The 19,408-nt window shown below is 40.3% G+C and overlaps 2 protein-coding genes across 2 annotated transcripts; both read left to right on the top strand.

Annotated features, from left to right (window-relative positions):
* Window positions 1-342: 342 nt before the first annotated feature.
* On the top strand, window positions 343-13,542 carry wdr81 (WD repeat domain 81). The gene is given in 22 exon segments (XM_030151776.1): window positions 343-601; window positions 1,268-1,773; window positions 2,513-3,795; window positions 3,798-3,881; window positions 3,884-3,961; window positions 3,964-5,113; window positions 5,115-5,255; window positions 5,257-5,978; window positions 5,981-6,076; window positions 6,519-6,626; window positions 6,774-6,973; window positions 7,127-7,153; window positions 7,156-7,312; window positions 7,587-7,624; window positions 7,626-7,751; window positions 8,085-8,285; window positions 8,747-9,090; window positions 9,092-9,224; window positions 9,226-9,559; window positions 9,651-9,796; window positions 9,955-10,137; window positions 11,908-13,542. Coding segments are annotated over 21 exon segments (6,240 nt in total). The 5' UTR covers window positions 343-601; window positions 1,268-1,411; the 3' UTR covers window positions 12,235-13,542.
* Window positions 13,543-13,866: 324 nt separating this feature from the next.
* serpinf2b (serpin peptidase inhibitor, clade F (alpha-2 antiplasmin, pigment epithelium derived factor), member 2b) lies at window positions 13,867-19,298 on the top strand. The gene is given in 11 exon segments (XM_030151775.1): window positions 13,867-14,317; window positions 14,429-14,501; window positions 15,214-15,285; window positions 15,393-15,458; window positions 15,633-15,729; window positions 15,732-15,920; window positions 16,441-16,584; window positions 16,702-16,890; window positions 17,079-17,221; window positions 18,264-18,468; window positions 18,557-19,298. Coding segments are annotated over 9 exon segments (1,440 nt in total). The 5' UTR covers window positions 13,867-14,317; window positions 14,429-14,501; window positions 15,214-15,231; the 3' UTR covers window positions 18,910-19,298.
* Window positions 19,299-19,408: the final 110 nt, after the last annotated feature.

The raw sequence follows: 19,408 nt of genomic DNA, 5'->3' as shown, positions 1-19,408 counted from the left end.
TCAGATAGCCAACTCTTTAGAGTCCAATTCAAGTATGTCAGATGTAGCACACCAATGTTATTTGTAGTGTTTATTTGTGGTGATTTTGAGAGTAACACGAATAGAGTAACATAAAAAGTACATTTACTTGATAACTTCAGATTTACTTATTGATAAGATCTTTTAAATCACTTGACCCAAGACGTGTCTATTCCGTCTATTTCCAACATTCTAAACAGCTGAGTAGATGCCTCTGCTTTCTAAAGGACCACTGACTTCCGCGTTGCGCGTGTCTCAAGTCGTTATAGCGCTTTGAGGAAGTCGCTCGCGCTCCGGCTGCAGCTGCATCACATGAGATGTGGCTGGCGCTGTTGTGTCACGTGAGTCGTCGTTTCTGAAACATGGCTCCAAGTAGCACAGAACAAAACACCATCGGCTGAGTGATTGTCGTCTGTTTTCACTGACAGGCGTCTGTTAGCCCACAGCATGGAGCGCGGAGATGTTACACCGCGGGATGAACTCAATTTATAAGTTAATGTTGTACAAACTAATCATGCGTGAAACCGGCAGTAAAGCGTTAGCTTAACGCTAGCTAGCTGTCACCTGCTACAAGTGGACAGAGGTGAGCTAAACATTAAACGATTTGACAACCGTTGATCCTTCATCGTAGTAAAGTTATATGAATTTTGTAAAGCTGCCCTTGATCAATATTACGTCAGCGGTGGTATTAACCTTATGATTTTTTTCTCCTTTCCTAAGTTTGCGTAATATTAGCTAGCTATGCTAGGAGGGCTAAGTTGACGTTGCTTCCTAAATAGTGTGCTAAAGCTATAGAAAGGGGATAAAATTTCCCGTTTTGTTGTGCCTGTTGTTTTTGTATCGTTATGAAAGGGCGCACATACATTTGTTTAGTGAAGTTTACGCTATTAAACTTAAAATACGTCTGGCTCTAGATGAAGTTTTCTCGCTTGTATCTTATCTCAGCTTGTTGTCTGGCAGAGATACTAGCTGACAAATTCTACGAAAATTCTACATTTATTAAGAATCGCAGATGCTTTAAATTGAGCGGATGAATAGTAACGTGCACATGACAGTGCAGAAGCAGTCATGTGAGCTGACGATGGAACGTGTAGTCACATGTACCAACATCCTGTCTGTCATTGTGATCATGCTCTGTAGAAAATGTTGCGTTACACCTTTGCAGCATAACTGTTTAATTGATGGCTGATAAAATATGTAGTAGTTATTTGGCTGATTGCCCTTTTGTCATTTTAAATTATTTCCACAGAAGGACACACAGAAGAGGGGAACATAGGGTACCCCAATTGTCTTGGATTCCTTCCCACATGGATGTATAAAAGTTGCAGTTGGTGGAGGATACTGGGGTGGAAAACAGCTGCACAGTGTGCCAGTCTTACTAAGCATTCTCACCATGGATTGGCTGATACATGCAGTAGAGAAAGACTTGGGGATTGACCGACGTCAGCTAGGCTCAGGACCCCGTCCCCGGGAACTTGTAGCCCTTGTTCCCTCACGCTGGGTGATGGGGCTCAGAGACAGGAGGGTCATTCGCTGTGCACGCTTTGACAGCATCAGCGAAACTGAAATTGGCACATACCTTCACTGTCCCCAGGCCAAATTGCCTCCTGGCTGGACTCGAGTATGTATTCAGGGTCTCCGGAAAAGCAAAGTGAGCTACAGATTGGCCAGAGACCCCTGCTATAATCAAACGGAATTCATCTTTCAGGATTCTTTCATCAAAACCATGCAGCGTGTGTCACAGCATAATGTCAGGTAGTGTGCTGTCTTTTTGTACTGTACTGGTTTGCTGTTTTCAATTTGTTTACATCAAAGATAAATCCTAGAATAAAAATCTCCCTTTGAAGATGATCCATTATTTTATGACAGTTGTCTAAGTTGTGTTACTCTCATCCAAAGCTGCATGTTACAAAGTTTTGATAATGCCATAAATTGTTTACTTATTTCATTATATCAAACTTTATACTTCCACGATACTACTCCTAGTACCATTAATAATAATGATAATAATAATAACAATAATAATACACAACAGCTTTTTTGCAACCAGTGTCTTAGAAAAAGCAGCCTATAACCAGCTCATATTTCTTCTTGACCAACAAATAATTTTGTCTCCAGTCCTCTCACATGGTTTCATTTCATGTCAAAAATGTTCAAATCATACAATATCCTCAAAAGATAAGAGAAAATATCCAGAAAGTGAAAACTTGTGATTTGTGTGCCAGAAACTGTTTTTAGTTTTTATTTACTTCCATCTCTGTGTTTTTATTTAAGTAAAGGATCCAGATTTTTCCACTTCACGGATTCATAACTTTGAGTCATTTTAATCGTTTGTGTTTTTTCACTGTGTAAGAAAGTATATTGTGTAATATATGAGTTATGAGCCATATACAAGTATATGAGTTTTAAAAAATAGTTGCAAGTTATAAGGCAAAACATAATTTATCACATGATAAATCTACAAAGTCTTTTTTTCTCTATGTTTTTTTTCCAGAAACCTGTGGCGGGAAGCTCATTACAAACTTGTGCAGCCGTATGCAGGACCAAATGAGCAGATGCATGTTGCGGCTGTAGATGCAGTGCGTCATGCACTACAAAAGCTTTTCAACACCACATTCATCTCATCTGACAAAATGTCACCTTCACTATCTCCTGCAAGAGAGAAGGACAAGGAAAACTGCTTTTCATCCACTTCATGTGGTTTTTCAAAGTCCCAGTCAGACCACTTGTGCCCTAATGTTCTCTCTGTTGAGTGTCTGCTTGAAACTGCAGATATGCTCTATGTTGTACAACCTTATACTCAGTATTCTCTCCATGATATCGTCTCCTTTAGCCCAGCCAAGCTCGCTAACAGCCATGCCAAAGTGTTGTTCATTCTCTACCAAGTACTAAAAGCCTTGCAGGCATGTCATGCAGCTGGTCTGTCTTGTGGAGAACTCTCACTGCAGGACATAGCAGTTGATGAACAACTTTGCAGTCGTCTCAAGCTCAGCCTTGCTCATTATGAGGACCTGACTATGGAGGGAGATGCAAAGAGTGATGTGACTGGTATACAGAACTCAAAAAATGTCCTAAGGAAGGAGGTGTGTGTGAGCCAAGAGAACAAGAGACTCTGTGAAGATTGCTTTGGTGAGCTCAAGACATTGGTCCTGGACTGGGTACATGGACGAGTCAGCAACTTCCGCTATTTGATGGAACTAAATAGGTTAGCAGGACGGCGAGATGGAGACCCAAATTATCACCCTGTGCTGCCGTGGGTGGTGGATTTCACTACGCCTTTTGGAAAATTCCGAGACCTTCGGAGGTCCAAGTTCAGGCTCAATAAGGGGGACAAACAGCTGGACTTCACTTACGAGATGACAAAGGAGGCTTTGGCAGCTGCAGGGGGCAATGGAGTAGGGGGTGGCAGTGTAGGAGGAGACCTCAGTGCCTCTGTAGGCACTGGTGGTGCTGGACAGCCTGACCATCTTCATGTACCTCATCACATTTCTGATGTGCTCTCAGACATCACCTACTATGTCTATAAAGCCCGCCAGACTCCCAGATCAGTGTTGTGCAGCCATGTTCGTTCCCAGTGGGAACCTAATGAATACCCAGCCAGCATGGAGCGCATGCAGAGCTGGACCCCTGATGAATGCATTCCAGAGTTTTACACAGATCCCACTATTTTCCGTTCAATTCACCCCGACATGCCAGACCTGGATGTGCCTTCCTGGTTGTAAATCTTGTGAAGAGTTCATGAGGTCCACCGTCACCTTCTGGAGAGCAGAGAGGTCTCTCGCATCTGCATCATTGGATAGACCTCACATTTGGCTACAAGCTCTCAGGCAAAGAAGCTGTGAAGGCCAAGAATGTGTGCTTGCATTAGTGGATAACCACACCAATCTGACCACTTACGGTGTGGTACAGCTATTTGACCAACCCCACCCACCACGCTTATCTCCTTCCAGTATGCTCCAGCAGAACCACCTCTCCTAGGCCTTGCTGCTCTCAATGTGCCTTCTCTACACATCCCTCAATTTGATACCGTGGCCGACACTGTGGATGGAATGGTGCCAGAGTCCACTGGCTGTGAGTCTAGTGGGTGGACCATGGTGGATAAAGATGAAGAGCTTGAACAAGGCATGGAGGCCCTTGACTCATTAGCATCAGCTGGCTCTACTAGTTCTACTTCCAGCTCTGTGCCACTGCCAAACATTGGTTCAGCAGGAGGAAAGGTGGGAGGAGACAACACAGCACTCATAGTGTCCCAGTCTCCAGGCTCTTTCCCTGGTGACTTCACAAGCAGCTTAGGTCCAGGTTTACGCAGTGCTATGTTACAGAGAGGTGGGCAAACCAACAAAAAACATGGGGAGGGGAGTGTGAGTGTCACCAATGCAGAGGAAATCAAAATCAGCCTCCCTGAAGGCTTCAGTCCACTGCAGCCTTTGGAAGAGTTAGAGAAGCTGAATAATTTCCTGGTCAAGAGTCTTCATGCTGAAGTGTGGCATCCTGCAAGTGAAGGCACGAGAGAGAGTATGATAACTGAGTCTCTTCCCTCTCTTACGCTGCTCTACCAAAGAGATATGCAGGCCCTTGGTGTTGTTATTGCTGAGCTGTTTTACTCCTCTAAACTTAGAGGACTAAAACCAGGTGCCCCACTCAGACAGCGGTTCCAAGCGATCATGAAGCTATGCTCAGCCAGCCTCCGTGATGTACCCCTGTCTTTGCATTCATGCTCTTGAGGACCTCTGCTGCTCATAGAGAAGCACTCTGGCTCAGGGCATACACAAGCACTAGATTGCCCACGTCCACTCCTTTTCAAATATGATCCTATTAGCGATGGTCTGCCGCCCCCAAACCCTTGCCAGTTACTTAACTCTGTCATCACTCCATTTCCTTTCCCTCCGTATTTTGCTTCTCTTCATCATTTCATTTTCTCCTACCACGCCAAGATGGAGACAACATGTAGTCTGCAAGGAAGAGACGTGGTCTTTCATCTATGGCAGCAGCTTGAGACACTGTTACACGGTAACATCACTGCTGAGGGCCTTGAGATTCTGTTGCCTTTCATTCTAGCCCTCATGCTTGAGGAGTCCACTGCGATCTATGCTGCTGGTACTTTTTGAGCCGATCTCTAGAGTCCTGGGTCCTAGGAATGCAAACAAGTATTTACTGAAGCCGTTGATCAATGTTTATGAAAACCCTCACTATCTGCGAGGACGTTTCTATCTTTACACTGACTGTTTATTCTGCAGCTGATGTAAGGCTCGGTCTGCAGGCTTTTCTGTCCAGCCTACTCCCCCATGTGCTGCAGGTCATCACCGGCTTTGAAAGCTGTGACTCGGAGTCTGGAGGGTGATGCTTGTAAGGACTTAGGGCAGGTACATGTAATCTGGGAGAGGAAGAGGAAGAAGACTTTCAGTGTGGCAAGGTACGTTCGTCGTCTGGGTCTGTTACTGGAAATATGGGAAGCGGAAGTGGAACGAGTGGAGGAGTTGGGGTAGTAGGAGACACAGGGCTGGTGGATTATTCCTCTGGCATCAGTCTCAATGACCAAGTGTTTCTTACAGAAGCAGAGGACTTTCAGAATGGTTTCTATGTGAACAGTGCAACTGGAGTTTCAGCTGGGAAGCAACAGAACCAGAATGCCACAAGTAAAGATCAGGACCAAGAGTCTCTGAGTGTGGGGAAACTGAGTGACAAAAGCAGCACAAGTGAACTCTCCCTGGGTGATGGAGACTCAATGCGGGACCGAACTAGTCTCAAGTCAGCTGATAGCAGCCAGGACCTTAAACAGGCCAGTGAGGGAGAGGAGGGTGGAGAGCTAGAGGAAGAAGAGGTGGCTGAGACTGAGAGTAAAGAGCAAGCCAGTGAACCTTCCCATCCCTAATCTGGAGCCAACTCTTTCGGTTGCACAGAAGCTTCAGGAACTACAGATGCCACTCTTGAGGGTGAATTTGTGAATGGAATGGTAATGGGATGACACTGGCAAAGGTTGTTGTGGGAGAGCAGGAGGAAGAGGATGACAGTGATCCTTCAGAGGAATCTGAAGAGAAAGAGCAGAAAATTCTTTTAGGTGAGTGGAAAAAAGGAAAAAAGTATGTAAAACATTTTAGACCCATCGTTATGTAAATTAAGTGCATATAATTCTGTAATAGTGATTTATAGTACATGTATGCTCAGTTAACTTTTAACGTGTTGAAGTGGTTCAGTCTATTTGTAGCATACTTTCTATGTAGTTTTTTAATGATTTTTTTTGTCAGTATTATGAGGAAAGCCTTGATTCAGTCATATTTGAAAGAATGTGCGGCATTAAATATAACAGCAACATATAATAACAAACTATACAATTATAATATTCTACAGTTTTTCTTATCAGATGTTATTTAGTTGTTTTTTTTTTTTTTAATATTTTTGAATGTTTTGAATTTTTAATTTATGAATGCGAAACACTTTGATTTCATTTTTGTCTTAACTTTCTATTATTGTAATAAGCCTGATTTTGTCTTAACACACAGACACAGTCTGCAAAACAGTTCGATGGCTATCAGCAAAGCTTGGACCAACAGTGACATCACGATATGTAGCCAGAAACTTGCTGCGATTACTCACAAATTGTTACATTGGTATGTAAAGTATTCACTAATATATTTTTCTCTAGTTCTTTTATTTGTTATTCTGACATGATGGATTCTTCACATTACTTAAAAATATAATTTAATGAATTGAATTTCCGTGAACCTGTTGTAACGCTTCTCTTTCTCTGTTTGCAGGGCTTAAAAATCACCAGTTTGTGGCCCCTGCATCTGAGGAAAGTGGTGTGGAAGATGTGGGAATGGGCAGTGTGTATGAGAAGAAACCTGTAGTTGGTGACCAGACAGCAGGGCCTGTGTTGGACTGTCTGATCTACATTGCACAGCTTTATGGAGAACCTGTGCTCACCTATCAGTACCTGCCTTATATAGGATATTTGGTAAGATGAAAAAAATCATACAGAAATGTACACACATTTACAAAATAAACATTGCAGTTTTTAAAATTAACATATTGTGATGTTAAAAGGACTTTTTAAGGTATTTATTTGTTCAAAGTGATGGTTTTGTATTTATATTGTGTATGTTTTCAGGTGTCTCCGCCTTCTTCGCATGCGTCTGAACACACAGTAAGGAGGCAAGTTTGCTTGGGGCTGTGGCATTGAGCAGAAGATCATTGTCTTTCTCTCGGATTACCACTCTAATGGATATTGCTGATGAAGATAACCAGGATGTGCTCCTGCCACTACTGGACCTGCTCACCACCCTCGAATGGGGTAAATATCACACATGCTATTTGTTTGGGCAACTGTAATAAGTGTTCCTGTGGGTTACGTAATTAAAGCACAAGTTGATAGACCTCAGTGTAAGTGTAAAATTATTTCAACAATATTGTTTTTCTCTGGCAGTTAAACAGTATTTTTTTCCAATATTCTTATATTCAAAAGAAATGTACTTTTGTTTTCATCTTGGTGTGTAAGTTTAAAACATACTACAATAGATGTGTAATTTAGTCTGCATTGGTTTGGTTTTACCCATTCTGCTGTACTCAGGTTCCCAGTGGGGTGCAGACACGCACTGCTGTCTGTCTCAAAAACACTCAGTCTAATGGCTCTCATCTGTCTACGTATTGGGAGGGAGATGGTTCAGCAGCATATGGCTGACACTCTGCGACGGTTCTTTGCTATTTTCTCCCTGCTGCATACTTTGCAGCCTCAGGTATGTATACACAGACATGTAGAGAATGACAAGCACCATGTCAAGTCTATATCTAGAACACTTTGAACAAGTAGATCTGTCAAAAAGCTTTGCAAAAGTCAAATAACACAAAGACAGATGGAATTATGGATAAAAATAAAAACACAGACAGAAACTTGGAATACAAATGAGAAAGTATAGAGTTTCAAACCAGCACTGAGTACTATAGTGGAAAGTTGGTTGGTGCATCGACTCATGTAAAACATGAACATCTTACTCTGTTTTATTGTAATAACAATTTTATGTTATACTTGGAAAAGCACATTTGAAGACACTGTCTGTTCTCCTCTGTAGCTGGACAGCGCCCCTCGTAGAATCTTGGGAGAAGTCACAGTGGTGGATGTTTGTACCCCCGAGGAGTCAAATGTCACATATGAGTTGGGGGTTCTGGAGGAGCTGCAGACAGTGTTTAATCCTGAGATGGCCCATGCATCCTACATCCCCTTCTACTGCCTCATAGGTATGAAATGCATTTAATACAAAATTCCCTGTTAAGTGCATTAAGGACAGACTTTACTCATTTTTACCCCTTGGCCAACATCTGGCCAAAGGGGTATTGTAATCGTTTTGTCGTCTGTTCGTCCATCCGTCTGTCCATTCAATGACACCATTGCATTATTTGAAGAATGCATTACAGTATCTGCACCAAATTTACACTGGATGTATCCTGGCATGGAGCAGAAGCCAATTGAAAATAGGTCACCGTGACCTACTTTTTTAAGGTCAAATGGTCTTGTGCCTTGTGCAGTTATAATATCTGAGTACTTTCAAATATAAATTTGTATGTAATAAGTTTTACACAAAGACAATCTAATCTAAATTATAGGGAAGTAACTTTCAACAGAATCTTACACCGTGTTCGGCCAAGGGGTATTAAAAGTGTGCAGCATGTTATGTTTTGTTGTCCTGCTGTATTTCTCACTAGTGTTGTATTTTGACTTCTGTAGGTGACACAGCGATTGGGAACTGGTGCCAATCACGAGCTAGTTTGGCAGTTAGCTCAGTCATATCATCAGAGTGTGAGCCAAGGGAGCCCACAGTCCAGCCTCACAACAGCATCTAGAGCGGAACCACCTCCCTCCTCCATTAGTGTCTCCTCTGGTTTTGGCAGACGAGCGGTTTGCAACCCATTCCCTGCACCTTCAACTAGCTCCACCCCCCTGGGGGACTCCCTTCCTGAGTCAGGCACATTTGGCAGCCACCTTGTAGGAAATCGTATTCAGGTGTCTCGAGACCATGATTTTAGTGGTTCACCCAACCTGGCCAGCTCATGGGGGCGCTCCAGTCATACAGGCCCATTATCACACCGCCTCCACCTTTACGACTCCATCTTCTGGCACAGCCTCCTTTTCCTCTTCATGGGTCACAGGCCACACTCCAGAGGACAGCGCTTTGAAGCAGGAGCTCCCACGCAGCGGGCGCTCTCTGCAGGGCAAACTGGCTCGCCTACTGGCAGTATGAGATTGGACTCAATCAGCAGGATCCACATTTCCACTTCCACCAAATTCGACTGCAGAGCTTCCTTGGTCACTCAGGCACCACAAAGTGTTTGGCACCACTAGCAGGAGAGGATTACTTCCTCTCTGGTAGCAAAGACAAGACTGTAAAGCTTTGGCCCCTCTATAACCATGGTGATGGAACACAGGAAGTGGAGCCCAGACTGACATATGCTGAACATCGCAAGTCAGTGTTCTATGTTGGACAGCTAGAGGCGTCACAGGAAGTAGCTAGCTGTGATGGTACTGTGCACCTGTGGGACCAGTATACAGGTAAGACTGCTCAAGCACAATGAACTTGCTGGCACATAAATGCTTTTGTCTATATTTCACCTCTCTATGTACTTTTACTTGTTGTTCACAGGAAAGCAGATTCGCTCATATGAAGCAGTGGATGGTAAGAACCCCATTACAGCTGTCACTACTATGCCAGCTCCACACTGCAGCGTTGTCTTTGGCAGTGCAGATTCTGTTCTCCGCTTCATTGATCCCCGCAAACCAGGACTACAGGTAGCAATTTTATTTAACAAGTTTGTTCAGTTGAGAACTACACAATATAGCATGCCTTAATTATCGTCAGTATTTTTTTTTAATGGTAATCCTTTTCACTCTTATACACTAGAGTTATTTTGAACTTGACATTGACAAATCATTCTCTGTTCCTGCAGCATGAATTCCGTCTGGCATACAACAATGTGAGTGCTGGGCTCATCCGTTACCTGGCTGTGAGCCCTGCAGGGCGCACTGTGGCTGCAGGTTTTTCATCTGGCTTCATTGTTCTGCTAGACGCTCGCACAGGGCTGGTTCTGAAGGGCTGGCCAGCTCATGAGGGGGATATCCTCCAAATGAAGGTATATTTGAACCCACCATGTAATTGCATGTAGAGATTTTGTTTTCTTTTAGCTGATGTCTGCATAAGGAAATAGGACTGTCAGTGATGCAAAATCAACATGATGTCAATGGTGGGTAAATGATATTCATATAGGAAATTGTAAAGTTTCGTTCTTAAAGTGTTTTTTTTTTTTTTTTAAGTCATTACCATTATCACCAAAATCTGCAAATCATATGCTGTAGGTACATTCAAATTTGCAGCATTCATTTGAAAAGGATGTTTTAATTATTAGTGAATTTTTCATATTCCCAGTTATAGATTTGCTGCACAGATACAAAACATATATTTACAATATTGCAAAACAACAGGTGTGATACAACAAAATATTCAGAAATAACACTTGGAATTGGAATTTATTGTAGTTGTGCCAGTATATAAATATTGGACTGACTTGAACCATCATACTATTATATTGCTGTATCTCAAATTGGAAGATTAATTTGACATTAAGAAGTGTTTTTTTTTCCAGTTGTAAGTATAGAACAGTTGTTACAGGCATTGCATCAGCTTGAATATGTTTGATTTCATGCTTGATATGCATTTGCTAGGTGATGCATAGCAAGAATTTATCATTAAAAATGTATTATTTATTATATTATAATTTATTTAATCTGTATAAGTGTTTCCTAACATGAGGAAAAGTGCAGGACTCATTGCACCAAACAGGAGTCAGGTGTTTACACAGTATTTGAGAGTGTAGGTTGTGAAGTGTGAAACAGAAATGTTTGGTCAGGTCATCATCTCTTCCTGTTCCTGCTAAATGTTGATGAATCACTTAACAGAATGTACTATAATCTCAGTTGAACCATTATGGTAGGCACGTCCTACAGCTGCTCAGTTCACTGTTATCTTAAGTATCTTAACTGTGGGAGCAATACAGTAAATGATCACATCCCTGAATTCTTGTGTAGTGAAATTGTCCAGTATTACATCGATTGTTGAGTAATATTTTAAATAATCTTGATTTACCTTTGAGTAAATGCATTTGTCCATTGTCATTGCACTTGTGACAGTGACATACTAAAGGCAAAACGTAATCATGTGCAATCATGTGATAAACATTGAAGAAAGCAATCACCTTAGTGGCTTTTCTTCTGACAATCCACAAAGTTTGTGGTGCAGATACTAGGAGGGTGGTGAAAGTTGTACCCAGCACATCTGCTGTCAACAGAACACAAGGATGAGCAAACTTTATTTAACCCTAAATAAGGTCAAGGATTGTGTCTCTAGTTTTAAAGGCACAAGTTTAGGCAAATATGGACACAAGTTACTCATTAGAAAGACAGCGGAGGTTCTCGTTATCAGCAATCTAATATTACTCATAGTACAGATTAATTTTTATCCTCAGCAAACCACTCGCCTTTTCATAGCTGGGGAATAAGACAGAAGTATACGTACTATGAGAATCTTGATTTATTATTGCTATAGTAATCAAAGTCCTGAAATGTTTTATGTGGCGTTTTTGTTGTTTGTCATTTTTTTCAAGAGCAGATATTGGTTTCACTTTGTCTTGATATAGATGCTGAAAATGTGAAAGTCTTCTTCTATTGTCGGAAAGTCATTATATGTGAGGGTAAATCCAACAGGATTCTTTAATACTGCCTTATTAAAGACAGACGCATGGTAGAATCCTTCCAAAATGAGTAGTATTAAAGTGTAACAGGCATTGTTGTTTGCCTCAATAAATCGGTCATTGAGAAGTTCTTCTCTTTTGTGCTTCTGTTTTCAGGCTGCAGAAGGAAACCTGGTCATTAGCTCCTCCACTGACTACACACTCACGGTGTGGAAAGACCTGGAACATAAGCCTCTCCGTCAGTACAAGTCGCAGTCTGACCCCATCCATGCCTTCGACCTTTACGGTTCAGAGATTGTAACTGGGACAGTGGCTAACAAGATCGGGGTGTACTCCATGGCTGATATCTCCCTGAGCCCTGTTAGCAGCACAAAGCTGAGCTCAGAGAACTTCCGCGGCACCCTGACCAGCCTGGCAGTCCTTCCCACCAAGAGGCTCCTGCTGCTCGGCTCTGAGAACGGGGCCATCCGGTTGTTAGCTTAAGCAAAGTCAGCAGATCCCAGCTTCACTAACAGTTCTTATCACTGATGTTGTAAGTGTCTCATTCATCAAGACACCTGCTATCTGAGCTCTACTGGTCCCCTATCCTGTGGTCAGTAGTACGTAGAAGACAAGATGTCAGTTTCTCTAAATTGCTTCTTGAATAACGCAGCACAAATAAATGTGTGTAAGTTTCGCACGTGCTGGAGCTTACCACTCTGCGCTGTTGGCACTGAAATTGATAGAGAGAAAAAATGTGCCACACTATTGAAACTTATCATGTACAGTAACTCCCATGATTTTTTAAAAGCATTTTTGCCTATAGATGTATAGAAAATATGTAATGGAAAATTATCTTAAGTCATTTGTTCTTTTGAAAAGGTCAGTTTTTCTGTTCAAAAGAATGAATCAAAAGACGTGCTCAGGAAGGTGGAACCAAACATGGTTCTTATGTAGTGTTTACACTTTCCAAATAGATGCATACAACACCAAAAATACATTGACCTCACCTTTGATTTCCCTCGACATTAGACTACATATGTATCCAATGCACTGATTAAACTATGCAGTATTTGTAGATGAAGTCATTTGTTTTGTGTTAGACTTCGCAGTCAGTGATTTATACATTATGAACAATAAAAGTAGACTCACTGTTTTTGACAGTCTTGGTGCATCTTCTCAGACTGGAGACGCTTCAGTAGTCATCAAGTACTTATGTCAGTTACTGATGCACAGCCTTTATTCAACCGCACAAGTATGGCCTGAATTGTAATGTTTAAATTCTGTCAGCTTTTAAAGACTGAATGTTTTTATCCACTAATAAATTACTTGAAGTTGCTTTGAAATTTTCTAAACTGTGGCTAAATATTCTTCATGTAACAAAGTCTGTAGCAGCATTAATCCAAGAGTGTGTCTATAACAGTGCCACTTGAACTAGGTATGCCAATTTTTAGACTCATCACTTTGTTTTCTGACTCCACAAGCTAACATGAAACAGTCAATGCCAAGATAAAGAATTTTATATTTTAACATTTCTAAGTATCTACATATCAGGTGAAGAAAGTTTGAAATCAATAATAAAATGTGGTTTAACTACTAATGTTAATGAATATACAGTAGAGTGACATTTCTTTTCTGAGCCAGGCCAGCTTTTATTGTCATTAAACTCTTTAACCAAGGCTGGAAAGCCCATTTACATCATCCACCAATCAATGCTCTGTCCTTTTATATAATTTTATCACTGTCTCAATGTAAAACACAGTTTGCCTACTTTTCTAATAATTTGCCCAAAGTAAAAAAAAAAAAAAAAAGTTGTGTACTGCACTTTTTGATATTTTATGTGTTTTTTTTGTTTTGTTTTTGTAAACATGAATTGACAGCCCAAAACTGACAAGCATAAGATGACCAAATTTGTTTAAAAACACAATTTGTAGTATAGTATTGAAAATTTATCCCATATCTTTTCAGACATTTTAAGAGAAATCCATGAATATGCTTATTTATTACCTGAAATAATAAAAAATTACTCCCATGGTATTTGTGTGCTTCAGTTGTATGTGCTTCAGCCAGATTCATCATAGTTCCAGACTTTGCCTTTCGATCTGGGCTGACTCACCAGCTCAGATTGGACAAAGTCCCCACTTGTGTTTGCAGATGGATTGTCAGCACCTGTCACATGACCTACAAGGTAATGAGTGCTTAAATGTGACCAAATCAGCTGAATACATTCATTTTTTAATCCTTCCATTACCTTTAGTTTTTCATCACAATTCATTGCCATCATTTTTAATTGACCCAGAATAGAATATATAGAACAGAATAATTGGGTATGTTGGTAAATTAAGCTTTTAATCGATTACAAGCAAACACAACATTTCTTGGAAATATGGGCATGTCCGGTACATGACAATGTGTAACTGGTGTCATCACCACATTTGCGTATTCATTTACACAATACAGGTTTAATCATGCTCCTGCAATTAAGCTGTCATGTTTTCTGTCTAAACCAGACTTGTGTTGTGTTTTTATCACCTGCCCACTATTATGCAAAATAGCTGAGCCTGTCAGGGTTTTATATCAACCCAGTGTGAGTTTGAGAAGCTGCAGTTACAAACAAATAGTGGCTTAAATGAGGCCCCAATCAATGTAAGTTGATATTTAACTGTTTGCTGAGCAAGTGCCAATCTTTCTCTCTCAGGAATTCTTCCATCCACACTCAGTTGCTCCTTTTTTGGACAAGACAGCAACTTTTTTTCTAATTTTAATTCAAGGTAAGATCAAATGCATTTTGATGAATTTACTGCCATTTTAGATTTAACCATTCTAAGAGTTATTGGAATAGAACATATTTATTTACTCATAGATCCTATGCCTCTGTGAGGTCTGTGAAGGGGGTTAGGAAGTTACATGTGTTAATGTTCATGGCATAAAAGACTAACATGACATCTTAGCGGCACAGTTTAACTAGATTTTAGGATTTTTGGATGTTTAATACAAGACTTCAGTGGTACTTCAAATACTCACCAACAAAGAATCTGTCGCACTAAATTTATTGCCTATAACAAAGTTACTGATCAGTTCATATAAATGTATTTGTATGTTGATTAAGACAATTGGAGTGACTGCTGAGAACACAAATTAAGTGTGACTGTGACAACCTTACTCCATGGTCTACTGTACTTATATGTCCCATACTTTAGGTACAATCCCAGATGATCTGGTCTCCTTTAAAAGAGGGCAACTAAGTAATTATTACATTTTTGCAAACAATACAGCAGGGACACTATAAAAAGGTGAGAATGTTTTAGGATTTTTATACTTGGATTTAACTGCAATATGTGAGGTAAAAATGTATAATACACAGAAAGATATTGATTTGATGTACTGTATTTGCTACAGGAATTTTTTTTATAAAAAACTTCCTTGTGATTTCATAAAAGTTACATGCCCACACTTTGCAGCTAATATATTTCTTTCTCTTAGAGTAACTTTTATGAGGACATGGACCTTCGTCTGACACTCCTGTTCATCTGTATCTGCAGCAAAGCAGCCATTGTAAAGCACTGAAACAACTCACAAATCATTGCTAAATTATCAGAATCTGTGATGATCATATGGTGCACGAGAAGTTCAACATCTTATGCAATCGTTTTGCTTTACAGAATGCTGAGGTGGCAGAAAATGAGTCAATACCACTGGTGCCATTGATGCCCAGCCACCCCGTAGAGGTCAGAGCCAAAAGGACACAATTAAATGTTAATTCACTTAGAGTGTGTTATGTCACAACAGCCAAGTCCATAAAATAACTCTACTATATAATGTATATATTATACAAAAAATGAATATGAACTAATAGAAATTGTGCTCTTGCATTTAACTTTTATTCCCTTTCCTCCCTTCAGAGTGTAGAAACTCATACAGCACAACCAGAAACTGCAGCTACCATAGCATCACCCATTCCAACAACACTAACAACACTAACTAGTAGGCCCAATGGGAGTTATCAGAGGAAGAGGACGAAGGGGGATGTCTGTCAATCAGCCGAAGCCCTCGGTCTAGGGATGCCGTTGCTGCTGCCATTCAGAAACTGGGCATGGAGCTCCTGCAGAACCTGGAGACAACACCAGAGCAGCCAAATATCATAATCTCTCCGTTCAGCATTTCATTAGCCCTCTCTCAACTTGCCCTAGGTATGCATCCCCTGTTGTAGCTTTTTCATACATGCATCTGATTAAATATCAAATCAACCATTGTTGTCATCTTGCACAGCAGTAGTACGCTGCAGTATGAGAACATATTTTCTAGGGAACACCACAGAATCCCACACACAGAACCAAACATGAAGAAAAGAAATAAGAGAAGCATAAGAGCAGTTAAAAGTGCTGAGTTAAGTAAAAAGAAAAGTGCACTGTTAGAGGCAAAAGTTGCCATTGCCTGGGCTTGTAATTGAAGTTCCCGAGCAAAAAAGCAAGTAGCAGAATCAGGTGGAGTTACTGTTGAGCTGCCTCACAGTCTGTGGAAGGAAGCTGTTCAGCACTCTGCATGTTCAGGGTTTAATGCTGAGGTGTATCTTGCCTAATGGCAAGAGACTCAGGTATCACATATACAGAGGACAGAGAGTGCAATGTGTAAAGCAGTACTCTTGCAAACAGTATATTGTATACAGGGTACATGTATACATTTTCACACGCAACAAAAAATTCCCTACAGGTGCAGTCAATGAAACAGAAGAGTTGCTGATGCATCACCTCCACGACCATACTCTGCCCTGCTATCACCAGTCTCTGCATTATGTTCTGAAGCATCTCAGAAACAATGATTTACAAATTGCCACAAGGATCTTCCTGCGCAAAGGTTAGTGCCTAAAAAGAGAGTCATCTTTTTAACTGGAGTAAACTCAGTCATTTTCTTTTATTATTTTAAAGTGCTGACCCTAGTAGTTTCTGATAGCTTTTATATTATGTTTTGAAGGGTTTGAGCCAAAGGAAAACTTTGTTCTTGAATCTCAGCGGCTATATGACTCAGAACCAGCAGTTTTGGAGAGTCTTGAGCAGATAAATGAATGGGTAGAGAAGGAAACAAAAGGAAAGATGTCCAACTTTCTCTCAACTTTACCACCAAATTTGCTCCTTATGCTCATTAATGCCGTCCATTTCAAAGGTGAGTGAGAAATGTCATCATCTAGAATTGTTTTAAGATGTAGTGTGTTTGCAGATTTATATAACACTAGCGAAAAATAATCTTGAAATTCATATGCATGAGTTTTCATCATGAAGTACTTGTGAATTTTGTTGTGTCTTTTGTGACTTAACATACAAACTGTTTGCTTTCTTCCTGGTTTCCCACAGGAGAATGGAAAGCTCGATTCGACCCACGCTTCACCACCAGAGGTGTGTTCTACCTTGATGACAAGCACATGGTTGATGTAGAAGTGATGGAAGATGCCAAACATCCCCTGAGATTATTTAATGATAATGACCTGGACGCCCAGGTAAATAACTTTTAACCCATAAAGACTCAGTGCTACTTTTGTGGTAGTTCCCTAATTATGTCTTTTCCTCTATATTTAACATTTCTTAAGTGATTTGTCACTATTTATTATGAAATAATCCTCTTTATTTTTGCATTTTTCCAGTGAGAGTAAGGTATTTTCCAACATTTAATTTACTGATCATACAGATGTTCATAAAAGGTCAGATTAAAGTTGATGGTTATTATTAAAGTTGATGGTTATTATACAAAAAAAAAAAAAAAAAAAACTGAAGAAAAAGTGACTTTTTCAGTAAAATTTGTTTTTAACTGAACATAAAAAAGGTGTCTACAATGGCTGTTATTTATCCAATTCTGTGGGTTTTACTGGTGAATCAATGTTGTAGAAGATGACAGTGTTTCCATGTTCACTACGGAGCCTCTGATTGTCCAAATAGGTCATATCTGATGACCATGAAAAGATGACAAACTGTATTTTACTCCAGTTATTTACATGTATTGATAGCATTTGTGGATTAACAGGTATTAAACAGTTTAGATCAGTAGATGGTTTTGGTCGATAGTGAATGTTTTATTTAAAAAAAAAAAAAAAAAAAAAAAAAGGCAGCCATGGCCTAGATGGCTGGGGAGTTGGCTTCTGACCGAAGGGTTGCCAGTTGAGTTCCCTGGACTAGCGGAGAGTTGTTGGCTGATGTACCCTTGAGCAAGGCACTTAATCCCCCCATTTTGTGCCTGATATGGCAAGCCCACAGCTCCTAGCATGCAGTGTGTGTGATGTATGATCTAGTGATGGGTTAAAGGCAGAAGACATTTCGGTATGTGGAGCATGTGCATGTTTACGTGTGTGAACCCCTACTGACAAAATAAAGATTCTATTCTATTCTATTCTATTCTATTCTATTCTATTCTATTCTATTCTATTCAAGGGTTCATCACTGCCTTGACTGTTTCATCATTTACCATAAAACCTTGTTCTCCTCATGAAACACAGTCTTGTCTTTATCTGTACAATTATATTCTACCATTTTGTGCTTACTGTTCAGGTAGCAAGCTTCCCATTCCTGAAGTCGATGAGCCTGTTGGTAGTCATGCCCATGTCCAGCCAGGTGAATATGACTTCACTGGCTGCAAAGATAAATATCACTGACCTTTATGACCGTCTGCCAAGGGAGAGAGCCGTTCAAGTTAAAGTGCCCAAATTCAAGCTGGAGTATACTCAAGAGCTACAGGATGTTTTCATCAAATTAGGTAAGGTCACTGAGCCAGGTTATATGTGTCAAAAGGACAAAAACATTATAATCACTAGTGTTAAAGAGATGTGTGTCCTTTCTGTTAGGCCTTGGAGAAATGTTTTTCAATCCCAACTTGGCTGAAATGGCTGAAGGCCCCCTGCTGGTGTCCAGTGTTCTGCATAAATCCACCATGGAGATAAATGAGGAGGGGGCGGAAGCAGCTGCAGCCACTACTGTGGTCATCTCACGGGCATCAAACCCTGTTTTCCACCTCACTCAGCCCTTCTTCTTTGCCCTTATGGATGACGCGACTAAAATACCAGTCTTCATGGGTGTGATCAACAACCCTAATCCTGAAGGTCCTGTCTTGCAGAGAGGAGAATTTGGAAATAAAGATAAAGTGGGATACCCTCTTGACAAGAATCATGTTGGCTCATTCGGAGGCCCACCTAAATAGGGACTTAGCACAGCTGCCACACAGAAAACCAGACCAAGACTATGATTGATTGTACAGATTAAATATACAGTATTGCTTAGTTTCATTTGGATATAAATACACTGAAAAGCCTGGTCGCCCCCCCCCCTTAAATATTCCTTATAAAAACAGATTTGCTACTTCTTCTTTTTTTTCAAGACGTTCTGGTTAAGCAATTCGTTTAAACATTTTATATTTACATGGAATTTTCATGCAAGAAATCATTGAGTAAAAACTGTTTATCTCTGAGTTTCTGTAACACGTTCACTGTCTGCTGTGTCAAAATATATTGCCCATTAAAGCTGAAATATTATCACATCATTGTGAATGCAGCTAATGTTTTTGAAATATTTTACTGTGGAATAATAAACTTAAATGATCTGAATCACAATATTTTACGCTTATGAGTTTATTGCAATGTCATCTTGAATCGAGAATTTTTATAGAACTCTGTTTAGACAGGATGCATTCAAAACAGGAA

The sequence above is a fragment of the Sphaeramia orbicularis genome, chromosome 13 (assembly GCF_902148855.1).
Source record: "Sphaeramia orbicularis chromosome 13, fSphaOr1.1, whole genome shotgun sequence".
NCBI classification, from domain to species: domain Eukaryota; kingdom Metazoa; phylum Chordata; class Actinopteri; order Kurtiformes; family Apogonidae; genus Sphaeramia; species Sphaeramia orbicularis.
This window is presented reverse-complemented; position numbering and strand designations above follow the sequence as displayed.